Below are 18,755 nucleotides of genomic sequence, written 5' to 3'. Positions count from 1 at the left end.
CATCATCATAAGTAGGTTATAGATATCATGAATGGGGGTAGTTTTCTTAGTAAAGGAGTCTTAGAGACTTATAAATTCTTAGAAGATCAATCTAAGAGAAACAACAATTGGGGAGATAACGACTCTTCCCACTCCACTCCTTCTTCTTCAATAGTTAAGGCTGCCAGTAAGTTTGAGGTTAAACCTGATCCCGAACTTAGAACTCTTATCGATGCCCTTACTAAAAAGGTAGATGCCATCTCTGTTCAACAACAACCCATTTCAGTCATGAACATAAACTCTACTAGTTGTACTGTCTATTTTAGTCTTGAGCATTTCGACCTCTATTGTCCTCTTGTCTATGCACAACCACCAGCACAGCCAGAAAATATCTGCGCTTTTAGTAACAACCCTAACACACAATGGAGGCAAAGAACTAATTATAATGCACAACAACAAGCTACACCTCCAGGTTTTAATAATCAAAATGTTAGGCCCACTATAAACTTCAACCAGTTTATTCCGTATCAAGGATAAGGAAACTTAGGTGACCATAACAGAGGTTTAGTGCCCATGACCCAGAACTATCAACATCCAAACATGAACGCTTAACAAGCCTTAGTTCCAATCACTCCTCCTATGACCACTTCACTAGTCAAACCATCTACAGATGAAGTAGTAGTGACCTTGTTGGAAAAATAAAATCAAATTATGCAGCAAAACTCCAACTTGATGAAAGATCAGCATGATCAAAACTCTAACATACTACAACAAATGATGCAAATGATGTAGTCTTTGTGCCAAAAAGTTATTGACATGTCTCCTAACCAAAATAATAACCAAGCAGGCGTGTTTCCAGATCAAGCAGTGCATAATCCTAAGTCAACAAACACTGCCTTTTAAGTAAACAGTATTCAGTGTAATGGTAATATAAACCAAAGGGACCTACAGGCAGTCACTACCCTTCGTTCAGGTAGAGTAGTTGATAACAAAGTGACTATGCCTGAAGAGTGCCCACAAACAGAAGCTGAAAATGAAAGCATACCAAAAATTGTCATAGAAACTGAAGACCCTACACCTGTAAATGTTCCAGTCAAACCACAACCAAAAAGGACAACCTTACAAGACCCCCATCATATAAATTGATGATCCTACACTTGTAAAGGTTCCAATATGGACACCTAGATGGAAAGTGGATAAAGATAAAGCAAAGCCTAATAATACTGTTGACCCTTATGCTAAATATAGAGATAAAACACCATATCCCCAGAGACTAGTTGTGTCTAAAATGGACGCGAATTTTGATGAGATTAGGGAAGTTTTTAAGAATTTGACTATCAACCTACCTTTTCTACATGCTATAAAAAGTCTACCTGGACAGCTATGTTTCTAAAAGAGTTGTTCACCAAGAAGAGAAAAACCAACACACCCAACGAAACCTTTTTAACTTAACAATATCCCTATTTATCTGAACATAACGGAATTATTAAGTACAAAGACCCTGATCGTTCTATTGTACAATGCACCTTAGGCGATACTTTCATAACAACTGCTCTATTATACCTCGGGGCAAGTGTTAACTTACTCCTTTTTTATTTATATAAACAGCTAGCTAGGTCTCCATGAACTTAAACCAACCAAAATGACTTTACAGTTAGCCGATCGTTTTATTAAGTACCCCAAGGGTGTAGTTGAAAACATTCTCATTAAAGTTCAACACTTTTACTATCTAGTCGACTTTGTTATTCTCAACACAGAAGTTGCTCATGATTCTATTCATATCATTCTAGGCGTCCTTTCTTGGCAACCGCCAATGCCCAAATCAATTGTCGGGATGGATCAATGACTCTTTCCTTTGGAAATCTGTCTGTAGGTTCTAGGTCAATCAAACTTCACTCTCATTCCACTAAATTGCATCATAGGAAATCTTGGTGCCAGATTCTGTTTGGGGGTGCATTCCATGTTAATTATTTATGGAAAGACCCACAACTCTTTAGGTTATTGATATATGGTAAACTGCACGTTAATAGATGTTTTAGATAAAGTCTCGAGTATCTGACTATAAAAGACTCATCTTATTCTTCGGTGTGCTCTATTCCAATATTATATTATGGGATTGCACCATTAAAGTAATCAGACCCTCCTTTTAGAGTGAGTGGTTGTAAGTGCCAGATCTTTAGTCCACGTTTCATGTGACTCACGCATTCATTTCTTGCACTTTTTCTTGTTGTTTGAGTAGTGTTTCTCTATGGAGTGAGTTTCTTTTTTATTTCTTCCTCGTAATTTTGTTTTTCTAAAAATCAAATATATAAAAATTAAAAAATTAAAAACATAAACATATATTAGTAAGTCTAGGGAATCTGACTTTAAAAAACCCAAGTTTTTGTACAATACTACCTTTCTGGAGTATAGGCCACAAAAATTTTCAAACTTAAAAATAGATTTCAAATTTTGTTTAGGGGTGGCGTATTATGTATGGTCTTTCATTTCAAAATTCTTTGCCACCCTTTGCCTGTTAGACATAAAGTTATAGACCAAAAAACCTACAACATAGAAAACCCAACTTAAACTAAGTTCCCCACGATATATTTTTAGCAAAGTCATGGATGCATGCTTTTATGTTTTTGATATATTTTTTGTGTTTTTTTTTTATTTTACTTATGTTGACACTATACTATATTGCAATGATGCTATGATTGCATTTTGGTGATTGTTGGATATGTTTATCCTTTTCATTTTCACTTCAATATGCATTTAGCTATTACTTATTTGTGGCATGTGTTATGTGTTACCTATGGGAAGGGAAAATCTTATTTGGGATTATCATCCGATTAGTTTCCAATTAATCCCCAATATATTCTGATTACGTACTAGGTCTAATCGTTATGCACTCTTGAGCTTATTAGCTACCGCTTAACGCTTAAACTATACAGGGATTGAATGAAAATAGTTTGTAGGGTTTTAAAGGAAGAATTAAACATGTTTGGGTAGAATTGAAAAGTTTAGTTTTTTGTTTGTTTGTTTGTTTGTTTGTTTGTTTTTAAGAACACATTAAATTTGAATGATAAGAGTTTGTGGGGTTTTTAAGGAAGAAAAAAACTAAAGTTTAGGTAAAATTAAAAGACTTTGATTTTTTTTTTGTTTTTTAAGTAACTAGTAAGTTTTAACGAGGGTTTAGTTGTCATGTAGTTAGTTGTTCGTTGGGTAGCCCTTGGTAAAATGTGTGGTGTAAATATTACAACCCTAATTAGATACCTAAACAACCTCAAATATTTCCATATCTATTTTGTTACAAAATGAGGAGCGCCACTATCTTAAGGGGAAAAACCCTCGGGAGCCTTGTTAGCAATTTGGGATACGGTAAAAATTCGGTACGGGAATAATTCGAGAATTATTCGGTGATTCAAAAAAACGGTACTGTCAAATATTTGGTCAAAAATTTCTTAATACGGCAATTATACGGTATTTAATTAATACGCGTTTTAAACATTTAGTTGCAAAAATTCGGAAGTAAAAAATTCGTGATATTATGTTAGTAAATATTAATAATAGTTGTTATTCTTTACAACATAACAAATATATCTAAATAATTTAGCTACAAAAACATTGAAACTAATTGAATGATCCACATAGGTACCTTCATTTATTTGTTCTTGGATTGAAATTACCGTTCAAATTTCAAAATACACACACCATGACATGACAATTTAAATATTTTTCAAAAAGTATAAAAACAAAGCTTTTTGGATTAATTTATCACTAAAAATGTAAGATTGAGAGACTTAAAGTAAGAGTGAAGACATAAAGTATATAAAAAATAACAAAAACGCAACCGAATTTTTCTTTATTTATTATTATTTTATTTTTGGGTCCGAATTTGAATTTTTGAAAAATTCAACAAAAATCCGTATTTTCAAGGCAAAAAATCACAAATTATTGTGAATCTTTCAAACATTCAAAAATTTTATAGGTTTTGCCCTTCAAAAATTCAATTTGCAAATAATTCCGCAAATTGATAACAAGGCTCTAAAGTTGTTTTGAATTCTTGTCGAAGTAAAGGGTTGTGTTCAAAATGTTGTTCCCGAGCTCTTTCAAAATTTCCCAATTAGGCCGTTTGGCGCTCTTTCCTAAAATTCAAAACAATAAAAAAATCCAGCAAAACCCCTTGAACAAGAAAAAGGAAAGAAAAAACATAAAATAAAATAAAGTATGGCACAAGCAGCAAGGCAGAACCTACGAATGCAAAAGGAGCTTAAACTCCTCCTCACTGATCCACCACCCGGTGTCTCTCTCCCCAACGACCCTTCCGATTTATCCAACATAAATGCCGGTAACTAACTCTAAATTTCGACATTCTTTATACTTTTTAAGTTTACACGTTTTTGTCTTCATTTTTGCAGAAATGAAAGGCCCAGAGGGAACTGTTTATGCTGATGGGGTTTTTAAAATCAAGATTCAGATACCCGAGAGGTGATTTTATTTTGTTTAACAATTCGTAGTGATGGTGGTAATTTTTAATAATTTTATTATTTTCTTGTTTATAGGTATCCATTTCAACCACCGAACGTGACGTTTGCGACGCCAATATATCATCCTAATATTGATAACGGTGGGCGGATTTGCTTGGATATACTTAAGCTTCCTCCCAAGGTAATTTTCCAATTCATTTACATGTATGATATATTGCTCAGTGATTTTAGTAGTTTTAATGTTGCCTATATCTTGGGATTCCATGCAAACATATGGTGTGGCACCTGTTTAATAGATGGTTAATTTCCCCAGAGATGTTTGATCAGACTATGAAACCCGCTTTTGTTTTAGACCATACAATGACACACTTAAATATCCAAACTTTGTTAGTTTGATTCCTCACAGAAGTAGTAGTTAAACACAATGTGTCTTAAATGTTTCATGATTCATTGACAGTTTTATCATCTTTGGAAACCAATGATATCCAATTCTCTCAAAGGATCAAATCTTTGATTAAACTACTACTTTGACCACTTATGATGCAGAACGAGTTTTATTCAATTACTATGTAGGTGTAGCAATATAAATACATTAGGAAGATAGGTATCAATATCCAGTTTGTAGGTTTGACAGGTGTAAGGACATGATCATCATCACCAATGACAAAGCCACATGTGGAAAATTCCATATTTTTGAAGATTTAATACCTCCTAACTTCTTTAAAGACTAAAAACTCCTTATTAGGTTATGTTTTGAGCATATAAGCACATGATTCTATTCGAAATCACACACTTCCATCATCAACCCCCATTTTCCCTCATTATCTCTATTTATTTATTTCTGTATGTATTTATTGAGGCCTATGCCTCAAGTGCCTCTTAGGCTCACCTCAAGCCTCACAGAGGCAGAGCGCCTTGAGGCTAAGATGTGTTCTTTAAAACCTTGGGTGTGCCAGATTATTTTATTTTACATGATTGAAGTCTTGGTTGGAGGAATGCAATCTTAATACTAGAATGCCAGCAGTACTTAACATTAAGAGACCGTTCCGATAATGACCAATGTGCATTGTTTTACAGACCTAATGCAGTTGAATACTGAGGGACAACTGATTTTTCTCTTTTTCAATTGCTTTCATCCTATATGGTTTCTGTAGTACTACTATTGTACTGTGTCAATTTTCCAAGGTTCTCTTGGAGAATATGCATTGAGCTTAGCACTGTTGGAACATGGAAGGCCTTGATATGGCTTCTTTTCTATGAACAAGGAAGCTTGTAGTGTCAATTTTCATTAACTAATGTGTTAACTGCTGTTATTTCTGTGCTAATTTGGTACATAAAATGATAAAGCTGAAAGTTCTATGCAGGGCGCATGGCAACCATCTCTGAATATTTCGACAGTACTAATGAGCATTGGGCTGTTATTGAGTGAACCCAACCCTGATGATGGCCTAATGTGTGAAGCTGTAAGTGTACATGGATGAAACTGAACTTGGTGATAGATATAAAAGAATTTGCATTTATTTAGGCTTGTATATTTGTGCAGAGCAGGGAATACAAATATAATAGCCAGATGTTTGACCAAAAGGCACGGTCTTTTACTGAGAGATATGCTAAGTCAGGGATTAATGGCAGCAGTAGTAGCAGTGGAAACACTCCAGTTAATCCAACCCAAAACACGGTATTTTGCAACTATAGTTATTTCTCGTCTATTGACTCTTGTGTGTATCTGAGATAACCATCTCCTATATCTGCAGATGGTAGCTGAGGATTGGGAGCGCAGAAATGATGATGCTAATTGCAATCTGAACCGAAGAAAGCTCGGCAAGGTCAGCCTGAAGTTGTCACTTGAATCATCTGTTCCATCCCAGAAAGGAGATGATGATGACAAAGAGGATGAAGGACATACTAAGAATCCATCTCTCTCAGTTAAGTCATCAACGTGTTTATCTATGCTGCAGGTTGGTATTCATGACGAACAACTGCCGTGTGAAGACAATACAAATGAAGTGGGTAAAGGAAGCATAAATACAAGTTCCAAGAAGTGTGGCAGCAAAAACAAGCTATCATTGAAGTCTTCCATCCTAGCCCAGGTAACAGCCAGTAAGGACAAGGAAAATGTCTTGCAGAATCCATCTTTGCAGATGAACTCCAAAACCTTCTCTATGGCTTCATTCAATCCCTTTCAACCGGGGACTGGTAACCTTGTTGATCGCCAACATAAAGAAGACCATGAAAAGGAGGCTGACAGTGGAAGCGTAAACCAATGTGAGACAAAGCCCTCTGGGTTTGGCGGGAAACTGTCACTAAATTCCTCATGTCCCAGGCTATCACTCTCAAACTCCGAAGGCCTTTCTTCCATGTCTTCATCAAAGTCAGTTCTAACTCCAGAGACTGATAATTCTGACAAACAACCTCTTCAAGTTAATAATGATAAAGTAAAGAAGGGCGCAACTGATATGAGCATCAAGAAGTCTGGCATCTGCAAGAAGCTCTCACTGGAGACTTTCAGCACATTCAGAAGTGAAGATTATGGCAATAAGGAGAATGTGCCGCCCAATTGTCAGTCCACACTAGAAAGCCGTGCCATGATATCATCATATTCCGACGCACAACCACCATATCAAGGACATATTCAGGCAGTAAAACTTGTTGGTCAGAAGAAGTCATTTGGCATGGGTGAGAAGGCACCTATGGAGTCCTCATGCCTAACTCAAAAGAAGGATGCTGATCACAAAGGTACTTTGCTGGGAGCTGGAAAGTTATCACTTCCATATTCCCGAAGTGTAGGAGTTCCATCCCAGTCCATGCAGTTGCCACATACTCGCAAACACGGAGATCAAATATATGCTGCGGAGAAAGCAGGGAATAGCATTATAAAGCAAAACAAGGAAGTGGAGTCAACAATCACTGAAGCAGTGATTGTATTGGACAGTGAAGATAGTGATGAAGAAGTGCAAGAACCAAGAAAGTCTAGATTGTGCATTGCACGTAAACCTCTGGTGGGAAAAAGAAAGGCTAAAGCATAAATCTAACAGTTTTACTTTTTTGCTTTCTTGTATAAAACTAAGACACATGCGCATTGTAATATTTTTTGTTTTGTATCTGAACTTGTTGCAAGCATGTTGGGGTTTCAAATTTCATCTCATTGTCTAAGCCTCTATGGTGGGCATCTGCCTATAATTTGCAGGTAGTACTAACTAGCTCGAGGACTCTGGTTTTCTTTTTTCAAGAGAGTCAAACTTTAATACAAATGTTGATTTAGGTCCTAGGAGCAGCTAATTGCTTGGTCCTGAAATGGTGCAAGCTCTTACTTATTTTGAGCCATGGAGCTGGGTAAATAAAGAGCTTAATGTTATGTTAATACATGGAGACTGCAAACTATCTAACCAGGGTGCACAGCTGCGGTTGGAGAGATTGCTAAAGAAAATTAATAGTAATGTGTTGCCATTAGTACGCTAGGAGTTTGGTGGGCACCTTGGTGACTACCGAAGTAAAAGTTTAGTATCGGTCGTGTTCTTAACCATATTTTTTCCTTCGGTTTGTGGGTATAGTTTGTGGAATGCTTCTGTTAAATGTAGGACGGACTGGACAAGAAGCATTTCTTTGGTTTGTCAACTTCAGTATTGTGAGAGGTCTAACTGCCTGAGCAGCACAACGTCTGTCAGCCCATGTATTAAGCACGTACCAGTGTTCTTTGCTATGTCAGAAAATGTATTAAGCAGGCATCTTTGTAATCAAAAGCAGATAGCATTCTTATTCTTCAGAATAAAACTGATGTTGGGAGGGTTACCCCCCATTTTCAAAAATATTAGTGATACCAACACCACCACCCCCACAAGTTGCAAGATGAAGTTTTTTTTTTTTTTTTTTTTTTTTTTTTTTTTTTTTTGAAGAAACATGGCCGTTGGATCTTACAAGGGGGGGTGGGGGGTTTAACACTAATTGCAACTAATAATGGGTGGTAACCCTAACAACAAAACACATATCAATTAAACTACTTGATTTCTGTTTCAGATTGACTTCTCTTTTGGTTTTCCTCTTAATACACAAAAGTTCAAACAACTACAGCTATGCTCCTGAATATACACATCTGTTCCCAGACTAATAACAACTACAACAGTAACACGGTTCCTCTAACAATTAGAATTTGTACAAATTGGCAAGCCTTTAGTTGAAACTCTCAAAACAGTGATGTCCCCATCGGACTGGTTTCTTAAAGTTTGGGTATTCAAATAGCAGATTCTGCTCTACCTTCTACTGAAGAAAGCACATCAAATGTTTAAAGCATGTACTCTCTCTGATCTTCTTCACTATCAACACCATTACTAGTTGAGCCAGCTCTGGAGATCTTTGAGAGCAACTCGAACTACTTAACCGAGTCTCCTCAAGTAAGATTGGGTTGTACAGATGCCTGCAAGATTGGGAGTCTTTAAATCAGAATACAAAATTTTCAAAAAGATGGACACATGAAACAGGGATAGTGTTTTCAAAGCAAAAATCAAAACCTGCTTTAGCACCACTGCTTAAGCAGGTTATACTGCTCAGAGAATCTACTTAAGAATTGATGATCAAACATAAAGTGATTAGTCTAACTATATCCTATTTTTATGAGTTTTTCAGAATTCTAAAGTACTTCAACTGTCTGGTGTCAGAAAGCTCCTGGCGAACTCACAAGGAGAACGGAAATAGATCATTATCAGATTGACAGGTTCACAATATAAGAAACAAGAGAAGTTGAGGGATCATTTTCAAGAGTGGGGCTCTGGAGCTTTGTCATATCAACTGGAAAATAATGCACAGAACACAAATATCCTAAAAGCTGAAGAGTGATAGTTTCCTATGAATTCCGAATTCCCCAATTATGAAGATAACCCCCTTTTTATCTTTCTGCATAAAGGAAATGTAACTAAACAGTTGACCAAGAATGCAAACTTTTGAAGAGTAGAGACCCATAATGGAAAAACCCAAAAAGATCTAATAAGATCTGCCAAATCTAAAGTCCTGTAGGCAGTACACAAAGTTAAAAACTAGGCCACGACTGCTAAAAAAAACTACCTCCGTAATCCAGACTAGCATCATATCTATCTGCAGCATCAGCACCAAAATTGGATTAAAACCACTATGAAATACTGTTCAATCTTACATCCCAGAATCTCCTCCACCTTGTTGTAAAATTCAATGGAACCTTGTTACTACTAAGCCAGTGAAGCTGCCTTCTTATCTGATTCAATCCATAGTTTCTCAGATTTCTTTTAGCTGCAATCTCCACAGCTAGGACTCAGCTAAGAAAATATTTACCACTCCAAGACTTCGAGGATAAGCACCCAAAACTATCACATTGAAGTCCCTAAAGCCTTAGACCATTTCTCCTGAGATTACCAGCTTCGGACCATAACAATACACAGGATTGCTCTGCATGATGGCACTTGGAACCCCCGACCCAATTTTTTTCAGGTAGTTTTATAATGTAAAACCCAGTTATTTTTTTATCTATATTGACAGGGACGAAACAAACTAAATCCGTATCCTCTTTTCCTCTCTTTTATCCCCAAACAATAATTTTACTCAATACACAACACTTCTCCATCAACAACAATATATTTTACTCAATACACAAAACTTCTAGACAGGATGCATAACAAAATTCTTTTCAACTTTGTAATAAAACATGTTTTAACTTTTGTAAGATAGACAACATCATATTTACGATCCATGAAGAGATTTACAAGGACGCGACTACTCGTTCGTAGGTGTACTCTACTTACTTTTCTAAGTTTAATAAAAGACATTGGAATTTTCATTATTTATACACCGAAAGAATCCGTTTTGCTATTAACAGACCAGGAAAGGGGAAAAGAATGACTCCAAAAAAAAATGACTTAGTTATTCATTAATGTTTAACATGATCAATGACCAGAATTAGACGAGTTATGTAGCTCAGGTAAAGGGATAAATGAGATCAAATCTTCGGTACCAAAGCTAATAGCTGAAGAGCACCGAATTGAGATCAAATGCAAATTATTAGGCTACACAGTGTTTTCCGTGATGCTTGCGATGCATTCTGACGTCATCAATTCTTTAGCTAAAAGATAACATCCTATTTTACTCCGTGGAATTCGGACTAAACAAGTCAGACTGGACTGAATTCTTAATTCAAAGAAGTTGCAAAGCCAGAGAAAAGAGGGAAAAAACAGTTCATGTATTTTTAAGGGCCCTGTCTAAAGTGTTTTTTTGATAGTTTGAAGTTTTATTCCCTAATCCCTTGTGAAGCTGGGAGTGGAACCCAAGACCCTGAGACCAACCTCCCAAGCCTTGACAAGTAGTAGGCCACTTGACACCTAAGGGCTCGGTCTAATTAAAGGTTTTTAGCAGTGTTCTAAAAAAACGGTAGGCGGTAGTCGGGTGGTGGGAGAATACCTAGCTAGGTGGGGTTTTTTTTTTCCGAATATATAATATGCATTTTAACATACAGTTGTACACACCCATACTACAAGAAATGAAGAAATCAAACATTTATCATAATTCAAAAATAAACATAAACAAAAGCACAAAATACAAAAAGGTGTAACAGTAAAAGAAGATGGCATGTGATTTGTTCGAGTTGAATAGGGAGACCAAAGAGAGATTTCATATGAAAATACATTTTCTTTTAATAGGGACATTGGGGTTTAGTCTTTTAGACTCATTAAAATCTTAAGCCTTTATGGACCTCTTATTTTCAACATTTAATTATTTTTTGAAAATAAAAATAAAAAAATGAACCCCCTAGAGATCGATTAGTCCGCCTAGACCCGCCTAATCGGTCCACTGCTTTTGAAACGATTTAGGCCTAGGCGAGTCGGTTGGGCACCAACTAGTGCCTAGTGACCATCTAAGGGGGAGCCTAGGCTGCTTTTTAGAACACTGGTTTTTAGAGCATCTCCAATGGTGACATTTGAATTTCAGCAAAATTTGGCATCAAAAGAGTCATCAAAGGTTTGGTGAAAGGTGCAACTTCAGTGGTTGCATCACTTACTCAGCAAAAAAATGGAGCTCCACATTGCTGACAGCTGGCCAGGCCCACGCTCCACACTGTTAACCGCGAGGCCTTAATTCCTACAGAGGTGATTCCTAACTAACATAATATTATCACACGACAAACAAAGTGGAGATTGAATTGTGATATAGTGCTCCATATTTTGCATGCCACACCGTTAACCGCGTCGTCCATTTGGTGAAACACCAACCTTGGCAGCAAATAGTGGGCTAAGGTTGCTGAAACTTTGAAGTTGCCATGTTGGTGCATGCTTGGTGAAGCATTAAAGATGGTTTTCATCAAATTTAGGATAATTTGGTGTTGATACCAAGTTTGATATCACCATCGGAGATGCCCTTAATCTTAATACCATTCGGAAGAACCATACCTGGGCAACTAGTATGGCTATGTACAAAACTTTTAAACTAGAAAAAATGTAATTTTCATTCATAAGCAAACTTTATCACCAAAGAAGATGACTTTTTTTTGGGACAGTGAAAATCAATTCATAAATAGATCTTTACCTGAGCATCGTAAGAAACAAGTTCTTTCTTAACCTTTTGTTTGGGAGATACCTGCAAGTTTCAAAAGTTCAAACTTAGTAATGTTTCAAACTGTCTGTGCAAAGAAGTTGTTGGTTGATGCAGGTTTTAAGAAACAAATACAGAAGATTATCTGTGAGCGTATGCGAACTTTTGAGCTGACTTCACAAAAGGGGAACAAATTGTCATTTGGTTTTTATCTGTCTGTAACCCCTCCCCTTTCTTTTTGTTTCTCTTCTTCTGCCTTCTCTCTTCATCTCCTTCCTTCTCTCATCTCCTCCCCTTGCTACACTCATGCCCACTCCTATGCAGTTATTCTAGTAGCATTCGGCTATTCAAGAAAATGTATCTAATCCATCAGATTATCATCAATCAAAACCTTACATTGTCAGAGTGGGTAATATTGTTGCCAATTGTTCCAGTAATCCAAATGATTCATGATTAGTAATATATTTGAGTTTCTCAACTCGAACTTGCCAATATTCTAATATGTAGAAGTGAAATCACATTGAGCATTTAGACCTCCCGTACTTGTATGTGGATTGACAGACTGTAATCTACATGTCATTGAGTACCTTAAAGTTCACATGCAGCTTGACGATATCAAAAAAGTTACTTTTAATTATTAAATAGTTTAATATTTGGTCAATGATTTTTGAATAGCTTAATATATGGACAGTAATGACAAAGAAACAAATAACAGTAAACATTGTGGTGCAGGTTATCGAACCTGATTGTTGTGTTGCGTGGGCAGCACTGAGGATTGTTGTAACATGAGCAATGTTGTTCCTATGACTCCATCTGATACTTGACTATAGGATCCTTCAACCATGACGAATTTGGCCAAATTAATATAATGACAGGAGAATAGCATAGAGTTTTCGATCATGTGTTTTATTATTTTTCTTTACTAACCTGTTGGCTTCTTTTGAAATCTTTTCTTTCCTTTTCCCTTTTCTGATGTTCCCTTCATATTACGACTCACTTTTCCATTTGATTTTTTTCGTGATGGATCTCCAATGTTTAGGTTTCCACCCATATTACCCTCACCAGCTTTTGCCTGACTCACATTTCCAGTATCATCAAGGAGCTTTGTTTTATCACAGTCAGACTTCAAAAAATTATCCAATTCTTCATGCACTCGAGCCAATAACTTTCTAGTATATATGACTGACTTTGCACTGCTATTACCCTTTGCAACTATAGTTAGTGCCAAATGAGCCAAATCATTGCGTTGTGGGGTTGACGGGTGGCAATCTACCACCATTGAAGTTCCAACACTATCACCACTTCTTGAGGATGGTTGACCATCAATAACCATTGGATATGTACAATCATCAATCTTGCACCAATGTGTAGAAATGTCGTCCACGGGTCCAATCCCGGAATGATACATGTTTCTAGCTTGGGAATCTTCAAACTTCCGTTGTGACCTCAAACGATGAACTTCAGATGGAGCAACAAGTTCATGGTTATGCGTTTCATTAACTACTGTCAACAGAAAATTTCCTCCACGTCTTTTAATAATAATTCGGGCTTCACACCCAGTCCTTGCAGACAAACCAATCTTTGTATGAAAACCTTGTTTAGAACAACACAACACTCTTCTTATAACTGTCCCATCTGATCTATTCACAGATGATGAATCTCTACGTACACTAAAACCCACTGTTTTGGCATACTGATTATAGAAATCATAAGCATGTTCTTCTGATTGAAAAACCATTCCAACTTTTGGTAATGCATGTGTGACAGAATCAATGTCGGGTGGGCCAGCTTTAGTTTCCCAATCCATTCCTTAGTAAACAAAATAGTGACCAATAAGTAATCAAGATTATTACACAGAACTAGTACCTAAAATTGGACGGTAAATTTTAAGCTCTAAAGTGAATAGTAATTTTAGTGCACAAGCAGAACGCAAGAGAGAGAGAGAGAGAGACCTGAGTACAATTCGAGTTGAGAGCTCCGGTTAGACTTGGATTCGAGGTGTATGCTGACGTGGTTTCAACATTGAGAAAATATTAGAAATGCCCATGTCAGCATACACACCACTTCGATGGGCCCGTTATACCGAACAAAATTAGAAATAAATGCAGCAAAAACTCTAATTGGGGATTTTCTTTTTTCCTTTTTTGGCTCTAGAGATAGTGGAAGGACTGGGTCGACTATTGATTACGTAGAAGAGTAAGATTAAAATGAAACAACCTGGTGAAGTTGTTGGAGAATTAGCAGTTAATTACTACAAATTTATTATATTTAATTGGGTAGAAGAACGATTCATTGTCTAGAATTGCATACAATAAAACAAAAGTAGTTTTTTGAGAACGTCTTGCTACCTTCCACGGGGAAAATGATGCATATGAGACCAGTTCTAAAATTGGTCTCTAGCTATTTCTATAAATACCCATGTAAGACATGCTTATTAGAGTCACCACTCAAACTAAACAAAGTATTAACACAATGGGCTATGCAATCTTTGTAGCTTTCACCTTACTTGCCTTCGCTTCTTTTGTTCTTGCCTCTGATCCTAGTCCACTTCAGGATTTCTGTGTTGCTATTAATGAAACAACAGATGGAGGTATATATAATAAGGTCTAATCTTTTAGGTTTTACGATATATATATATATATTACATTGGTTTTACGATAAACTCACGGATGGTGGTCAGTCGTATCATATATATATATATATATTTCTTTTAGTTCTTAGTACTTTCATGCTGATTTATAAACGCTTAATGTTTTTTTATATATATATATAGTTGTTATACTTCTTTTAGTTCTTAGTACTTTCATGCTGATTTATAAACGCTTAACGTTTTGCAGTTTTCGTGAATGGGAAATTTTGCAAGGACCCAAAGCTTGCTACAGCCAATGATTTCTTTTTCAGCGGGCTTCATATGTTGGGGAACACATCGAACCAACTTAGTTCAGCAGTCACTCCAACAAATGTGGCTCAAATACCTGGACTTAACACTCTAGGCATCTCTTTGGCTCGTGTTGACTTTGCACCCTATGGTCTCAACCTCGCCACATACGCACCCTCGAGCAACTGAGATCTTAGTAGTCTTGGAGGGTACACTTTATGTCGGATTTGTCACATCCAATCCAGATAATCGCTTCATCACCAAAGTACTTTATCAGGGTGATGTGTTTGTGATCCCCGTAGGCCTTATTCACTTCTAGTTCAACACTGGTAACACTCAAGCCATTGCGTTTTCTGGTCTAAGCAGCCAGAACCCTGGTGTGATTACTATTGCCAACAGCGTCTTTGGATCCAATCCGCCTATCTCCGATGATGTTCTTGCTAAGGCGTTCCAGCTCGACAAGAATGTGGTTGATAATCTTCAAGCTAAATTCTGGATGGACATTGCCTAGAACTGCCAAAATACTACTGTTGCTTGTATGTACTACTACTGCCATATAGTCTGTGATTGGCTATAGAAATAAAAAACACGAGTTTGTCAATAATGTTTACGTGATTATATAATATCATAGTTTTGTCACGATAATGGAGCAGGGTGCTCTACTTGCTTTTGATTTGGTCTGTAAAATTAAATATCCCTTAAAGGAATGCGTCGTGCCACTAAAGAGGTGTTTGAATTTGGCATAGGTCCATACCGTCCATTCCATACTTAACGGTGTATGGTACTATTGCCCCTACAAATTATTGTAAAAATAACTTATCACAACGTTGGTGTAAAGGTTATATTTGTGCTAACCTTACGAATGTAGGTTGATTCGAGGAGAAAGGGTGTGTGTGGATTGGATTTGACCGAGTTCCTATGTGCGAACTGCCTACGCATCAGGAACTTGAATTGGGTCAGATGTAGTTCCTCATCTTTTCTATATAGACAAGATGCTCGCGCCTCCTGCTCTCCCGCGTCAGGTTAGGTTTAGGTCTCCACATCATTGGTGAGTCATGATGGCGAGTTATGAAGAATCAATGAGGTGCGTGCCTGAATCAATGAGTTATGGAACGAGATGAGTTGGCGTCATGGAGGTCGCTTTTGGGCGAGATCGTGTATCCAACTCGAGTCACTTTGAAGCGAGCTTGTAGGACGAATACTCGAGATTGGTTGGAGGGCATTTGGTTGAACAGATCGCTTGCCTGAGTCGAGTCACTGTGAAACGAGCCCTGAGGACGACGAGGACCTGAGGTTGGTTGGAACTTCTGTTTACGTTGGACATGTACTTGATATTCATTCGATGTGAATATTACTCCCTCACACAGCCCCATCTCAGTAGGTCGCTTTGTATAGCAGAGCTATCTGCTGAGAGAGAACAATAACACGTGTGTAGCACATGTGAGGATGCGAGCAGTTGTGAACAGAAATAGCAACCACCTCGTTTTGTGGAATTCGAAAAGATGCTACATAAGGGTACGTGTCGGTCAAGGGTTTTAGTGTAATCATGATGTGCATTGGGAATTGAAGGGGTTTTTGCACAAAATGCTTATGGAGAACTGAATAGGCACCGTTTCCTCATTTTTCAGAACTTGCAAAAGGTTTTAGAGTACTCAGGTTAGTTTCTCTGCCATTTTCATTTTTCTTGCTTTATAGTCGTTCTCTCTTAGTAGTTTTGTGTAGAGCTTTGTTTGTAACTGTAAAGGGGATTTTCCGTCATTGATTAGATGACACGTTTATGGGAAATGACCTAGGACTATGGATACCTGGAATAAGACGAGAACTATCGGATTAGTTCTGGGAACAAGTTATCTCGTGTTTATCACGAGTGTATCGTAAGCATATGCTAGTCACATGACGACCCGCCTCTGAATATGCCAGCTCTCCAAGTCGTTAGGAACTAATAAAAGCAGTTCCTGAACAAAAGGAAACTAAAGAGGGCAATCTTTGATGATATAGAAGGAATCAGAATGACATATCTTTAAGAGTTGCCTTTTAGATATAATCTTCCCATATGCGATGAGATATTATGACCAACAAGGAAACCTACCTCTAATAAGATATGGTCCATATTCAGACTTCCATAAGGAGAGGATTTCTAATAGGAAGGCAGAGTCCAAAGATGGAAGGAAACTCACAAGCGGTGAGGTTAACCCTAACCCTAGGACCCTTAAGACTCTTCCTATATAAACCATAGGAATTCGCTCTTAGGAACTAGGCAAAATAGGGTTTGATTCTTCTAAATAAACAAGGAGATACGTAGGCAGCCACCAGGTGGTTCAACCCTGAACACTAAATCATCTCATCCTTTCTCTATCAAGAAAAATATTCTGAATCACAAGGCACAGAGGAGGATCAGGGGATACTCTGAAAATCCCTTACATCTTTCGGCGCCATTTGTGGGGACGAAAGTAGGTAAACATTCATTTTGACGAATGATTTAGTTTAAAAACTCTTACCATTGTGATGGCAGGAACTAAGAAAACAAAAGGTGGTGCTACCATCCGCAGCGTCGCTGTCAGAGAAGAAGAGCACGAGATGCTTAAAGGGGGGGGGGGAGAATGTCGGTCATCATGATTCGAATAATCCCCTTCAAAGACCGGTGACCAGCACCGATAGACCAGTTGCTCCCGGTGCAGGCCCTAGAAATAACGCTTAAGAAGAACGTCAAAATGGTGAGAATGTTGTTCTTTCCAACCAAGAGATTGTTCAGGCGAGCTAGGCGGTACAGGCTTTGGAACAGCAAAGAAGCAACCTTGAGCGAGAGTTACATCTGCTTAGGCATTTGTACCAATCTCGATGAAGACGACCTTCCAGTGGGCGGTCGTGCTAGGAACCTAAGGCGTGGGGATCGGTTTATTTGCGAACCATCGAGAATCGAGTCTGATGAATTGGATGAGAACTCGGATATGGCATTAGAATCAGAGTCAACTAAGCAGGATCGTGATGTCAACCCTTGACACCGAAAAAGAATCCAGAGTAAGAGACTTACTACCAAAGAAAGCACATGGGAGACTGAGAAAAACGACCTGATCAGTCAAATGCATAGGATGACCGGCAAAGGAAGAAAAATACAAGACTCCCTTGTTCATCAATCCGCTATAATGGGGGCCGGCAGATCTCCTTTCGCATCATGAGTAATGAGAAAGCCCTATCCTTGCGGTTATAGACAACCGAAGTTCAGTATCTTCATTGGCAAGTCAGATCCGGTGGATCACGTATTCAGATATCGTACCACCATGGGACAATATGAAAGGTATGACCATGTCATGTGTCAAGAGTTCAAAGCTTTCTTGTCTGGATTCACGCTCCAGTGGTACCACAGGTTACCTGAGTGGCAGATCAGGTCCTTAGAAGAACTGTTTAGGACTTTCATAGGCAGGTACTCGTGCAACAAGCACCAACCAAAATGGATCGATGCACTGTTTAACATCAAGAAAAAGGACGGAAAGGCATTGAGATCCTACATGCAACGATTTATGGAAATTTCAATCTAGATAGAGTCTTGTGATGAACAGACTGCTATAATAGCTTCCAAACAAGAGTTGGATGAAAACAACGCCTTATTTGGGTCCCTCTCCAGGAAACCACCCAGTGATTTGGAGAAACTCCTAGACAGGGTTGAAACTCATGCAGGGTGGGAGGAGGATGTCCTGAACAGACGTAAAGAAGCAAATAAGACTAATCAGATAGCCCCTGTGGTCCCTAGAGAGGGGAACAAAAACTCTTCACCTCGAAAGCTAAAGAGAGACCGTCATCATGGTCGCCTTAGGGCTGAATCCCCATCAAAGGGATGAATGCCCAGAGGGTAGTACCAAAATGTAGCCAGCAATGGAGATGGAAAA

General features: G+C 37.9%; 2 protein-coding genes and 1 pseudogene across 4 annotated transcripts; 2 read left to right on the top strand and 1 right to left on the bottom strand.

Annotated features, from left to right (window-relative positions):
• Nucleotides 1-3,903: 3,903 nt before the first annotated feature.
• LOC147511149 (uncharacterized) lies at nt 3,904-7,568 on the top strand. 2 transcript variants are annotated; one of them, XM_086602919.1, is made up of 7 exons: nt 4,027-4,309; nt 4,380-4,449; nt 4,524-4,629; nt 5,813-5,911; nt 5,992-6,126; nt 6,203-6,274; nt 6,407-7,568. In XM_086602919.1, the coding sequence occupies exons 1-7, from the start codon at nt 4,189-4,191 to the stop codon at nt 7,472-7,474; spliced, it is 1,671 nt and encodes a 556-aa protein (XP_086459045.1). In that variant the 5' UTR covers nt 4,027-4,188; the 3' UTR covers nt 7,475-7,568. The 2 variants fall into 2 exon arrangements, with proteins under 2 accessions (XP_086459044.1, XP_086459045.1); XM_086602918.1 differs by having other exon boundaries at nt 3,904-4,309; nt 6,203-7,568.
• An 865-nt stretch (nt 7,569-8,433) lies between these two features.
• LOC147511148 (uncharacterized) lies at nt 8,434-14,290 on the bottom strand. Its single transcript, XM_086602920.1, has 5 exons — nt 13,946-14,290; nt 12,921-13,802; nt 12,736-12,827; nt 11,988-12,038; nt 8,434-8,859 (listed from the first exon to the last, which is right to left on the bottom strand). The coding sequence occupies exons 2-5, from the start codon at nt 13,798-13,800 to the stop codon at nt 8,833-8,835; spliced, it is 1,050 nt and encodes a 349-aa protein (XP_086459046.1). The 5' UTR covers nt 13,801-13,802; nt 13,946-14,290; the 3' UTR covers nt 8,434-8,832.
• Nucleotides 14,291-14,447: 157 nt separating this feature from the next.
• LOC147511147 (germin-like protein subfamily 1 member 13) lies at nt 14,448-15,510 on the top strand (annotated as a pseudogene). Its single transcript, XR_015219214.1, has 2 exons — nt 14,448-14,583; nt 14,831-15,510. The product of XR_015219214.1 is annotated as a germin-like protein subfamily 1 member 13 (transcript).
• The last annotated feature ends 3,245 nt before the right edge of the window (nt 15,511-18,755 follow it).

This window comes from Coptis chinensis, chromosome 3, assembly GCF_015680905.1.
Source record: "Coptis chinensis isolate HL-2020 chromosome 3, ASM1568090v1, whole genome shotgun sequence".
NCBI classification, from domain to species: Eukaryota; Viridiplantae; Streptophyta; class Magnoliopsida; order Ranunculales; family Ranunculaceae; genus Coptis; species Coptis chinensis.
The sequence above is the reverse complement of the archived record's forward strand: the minus strand, read 5'-3'. Positions and strand labels throughout refer to the sequence as shown.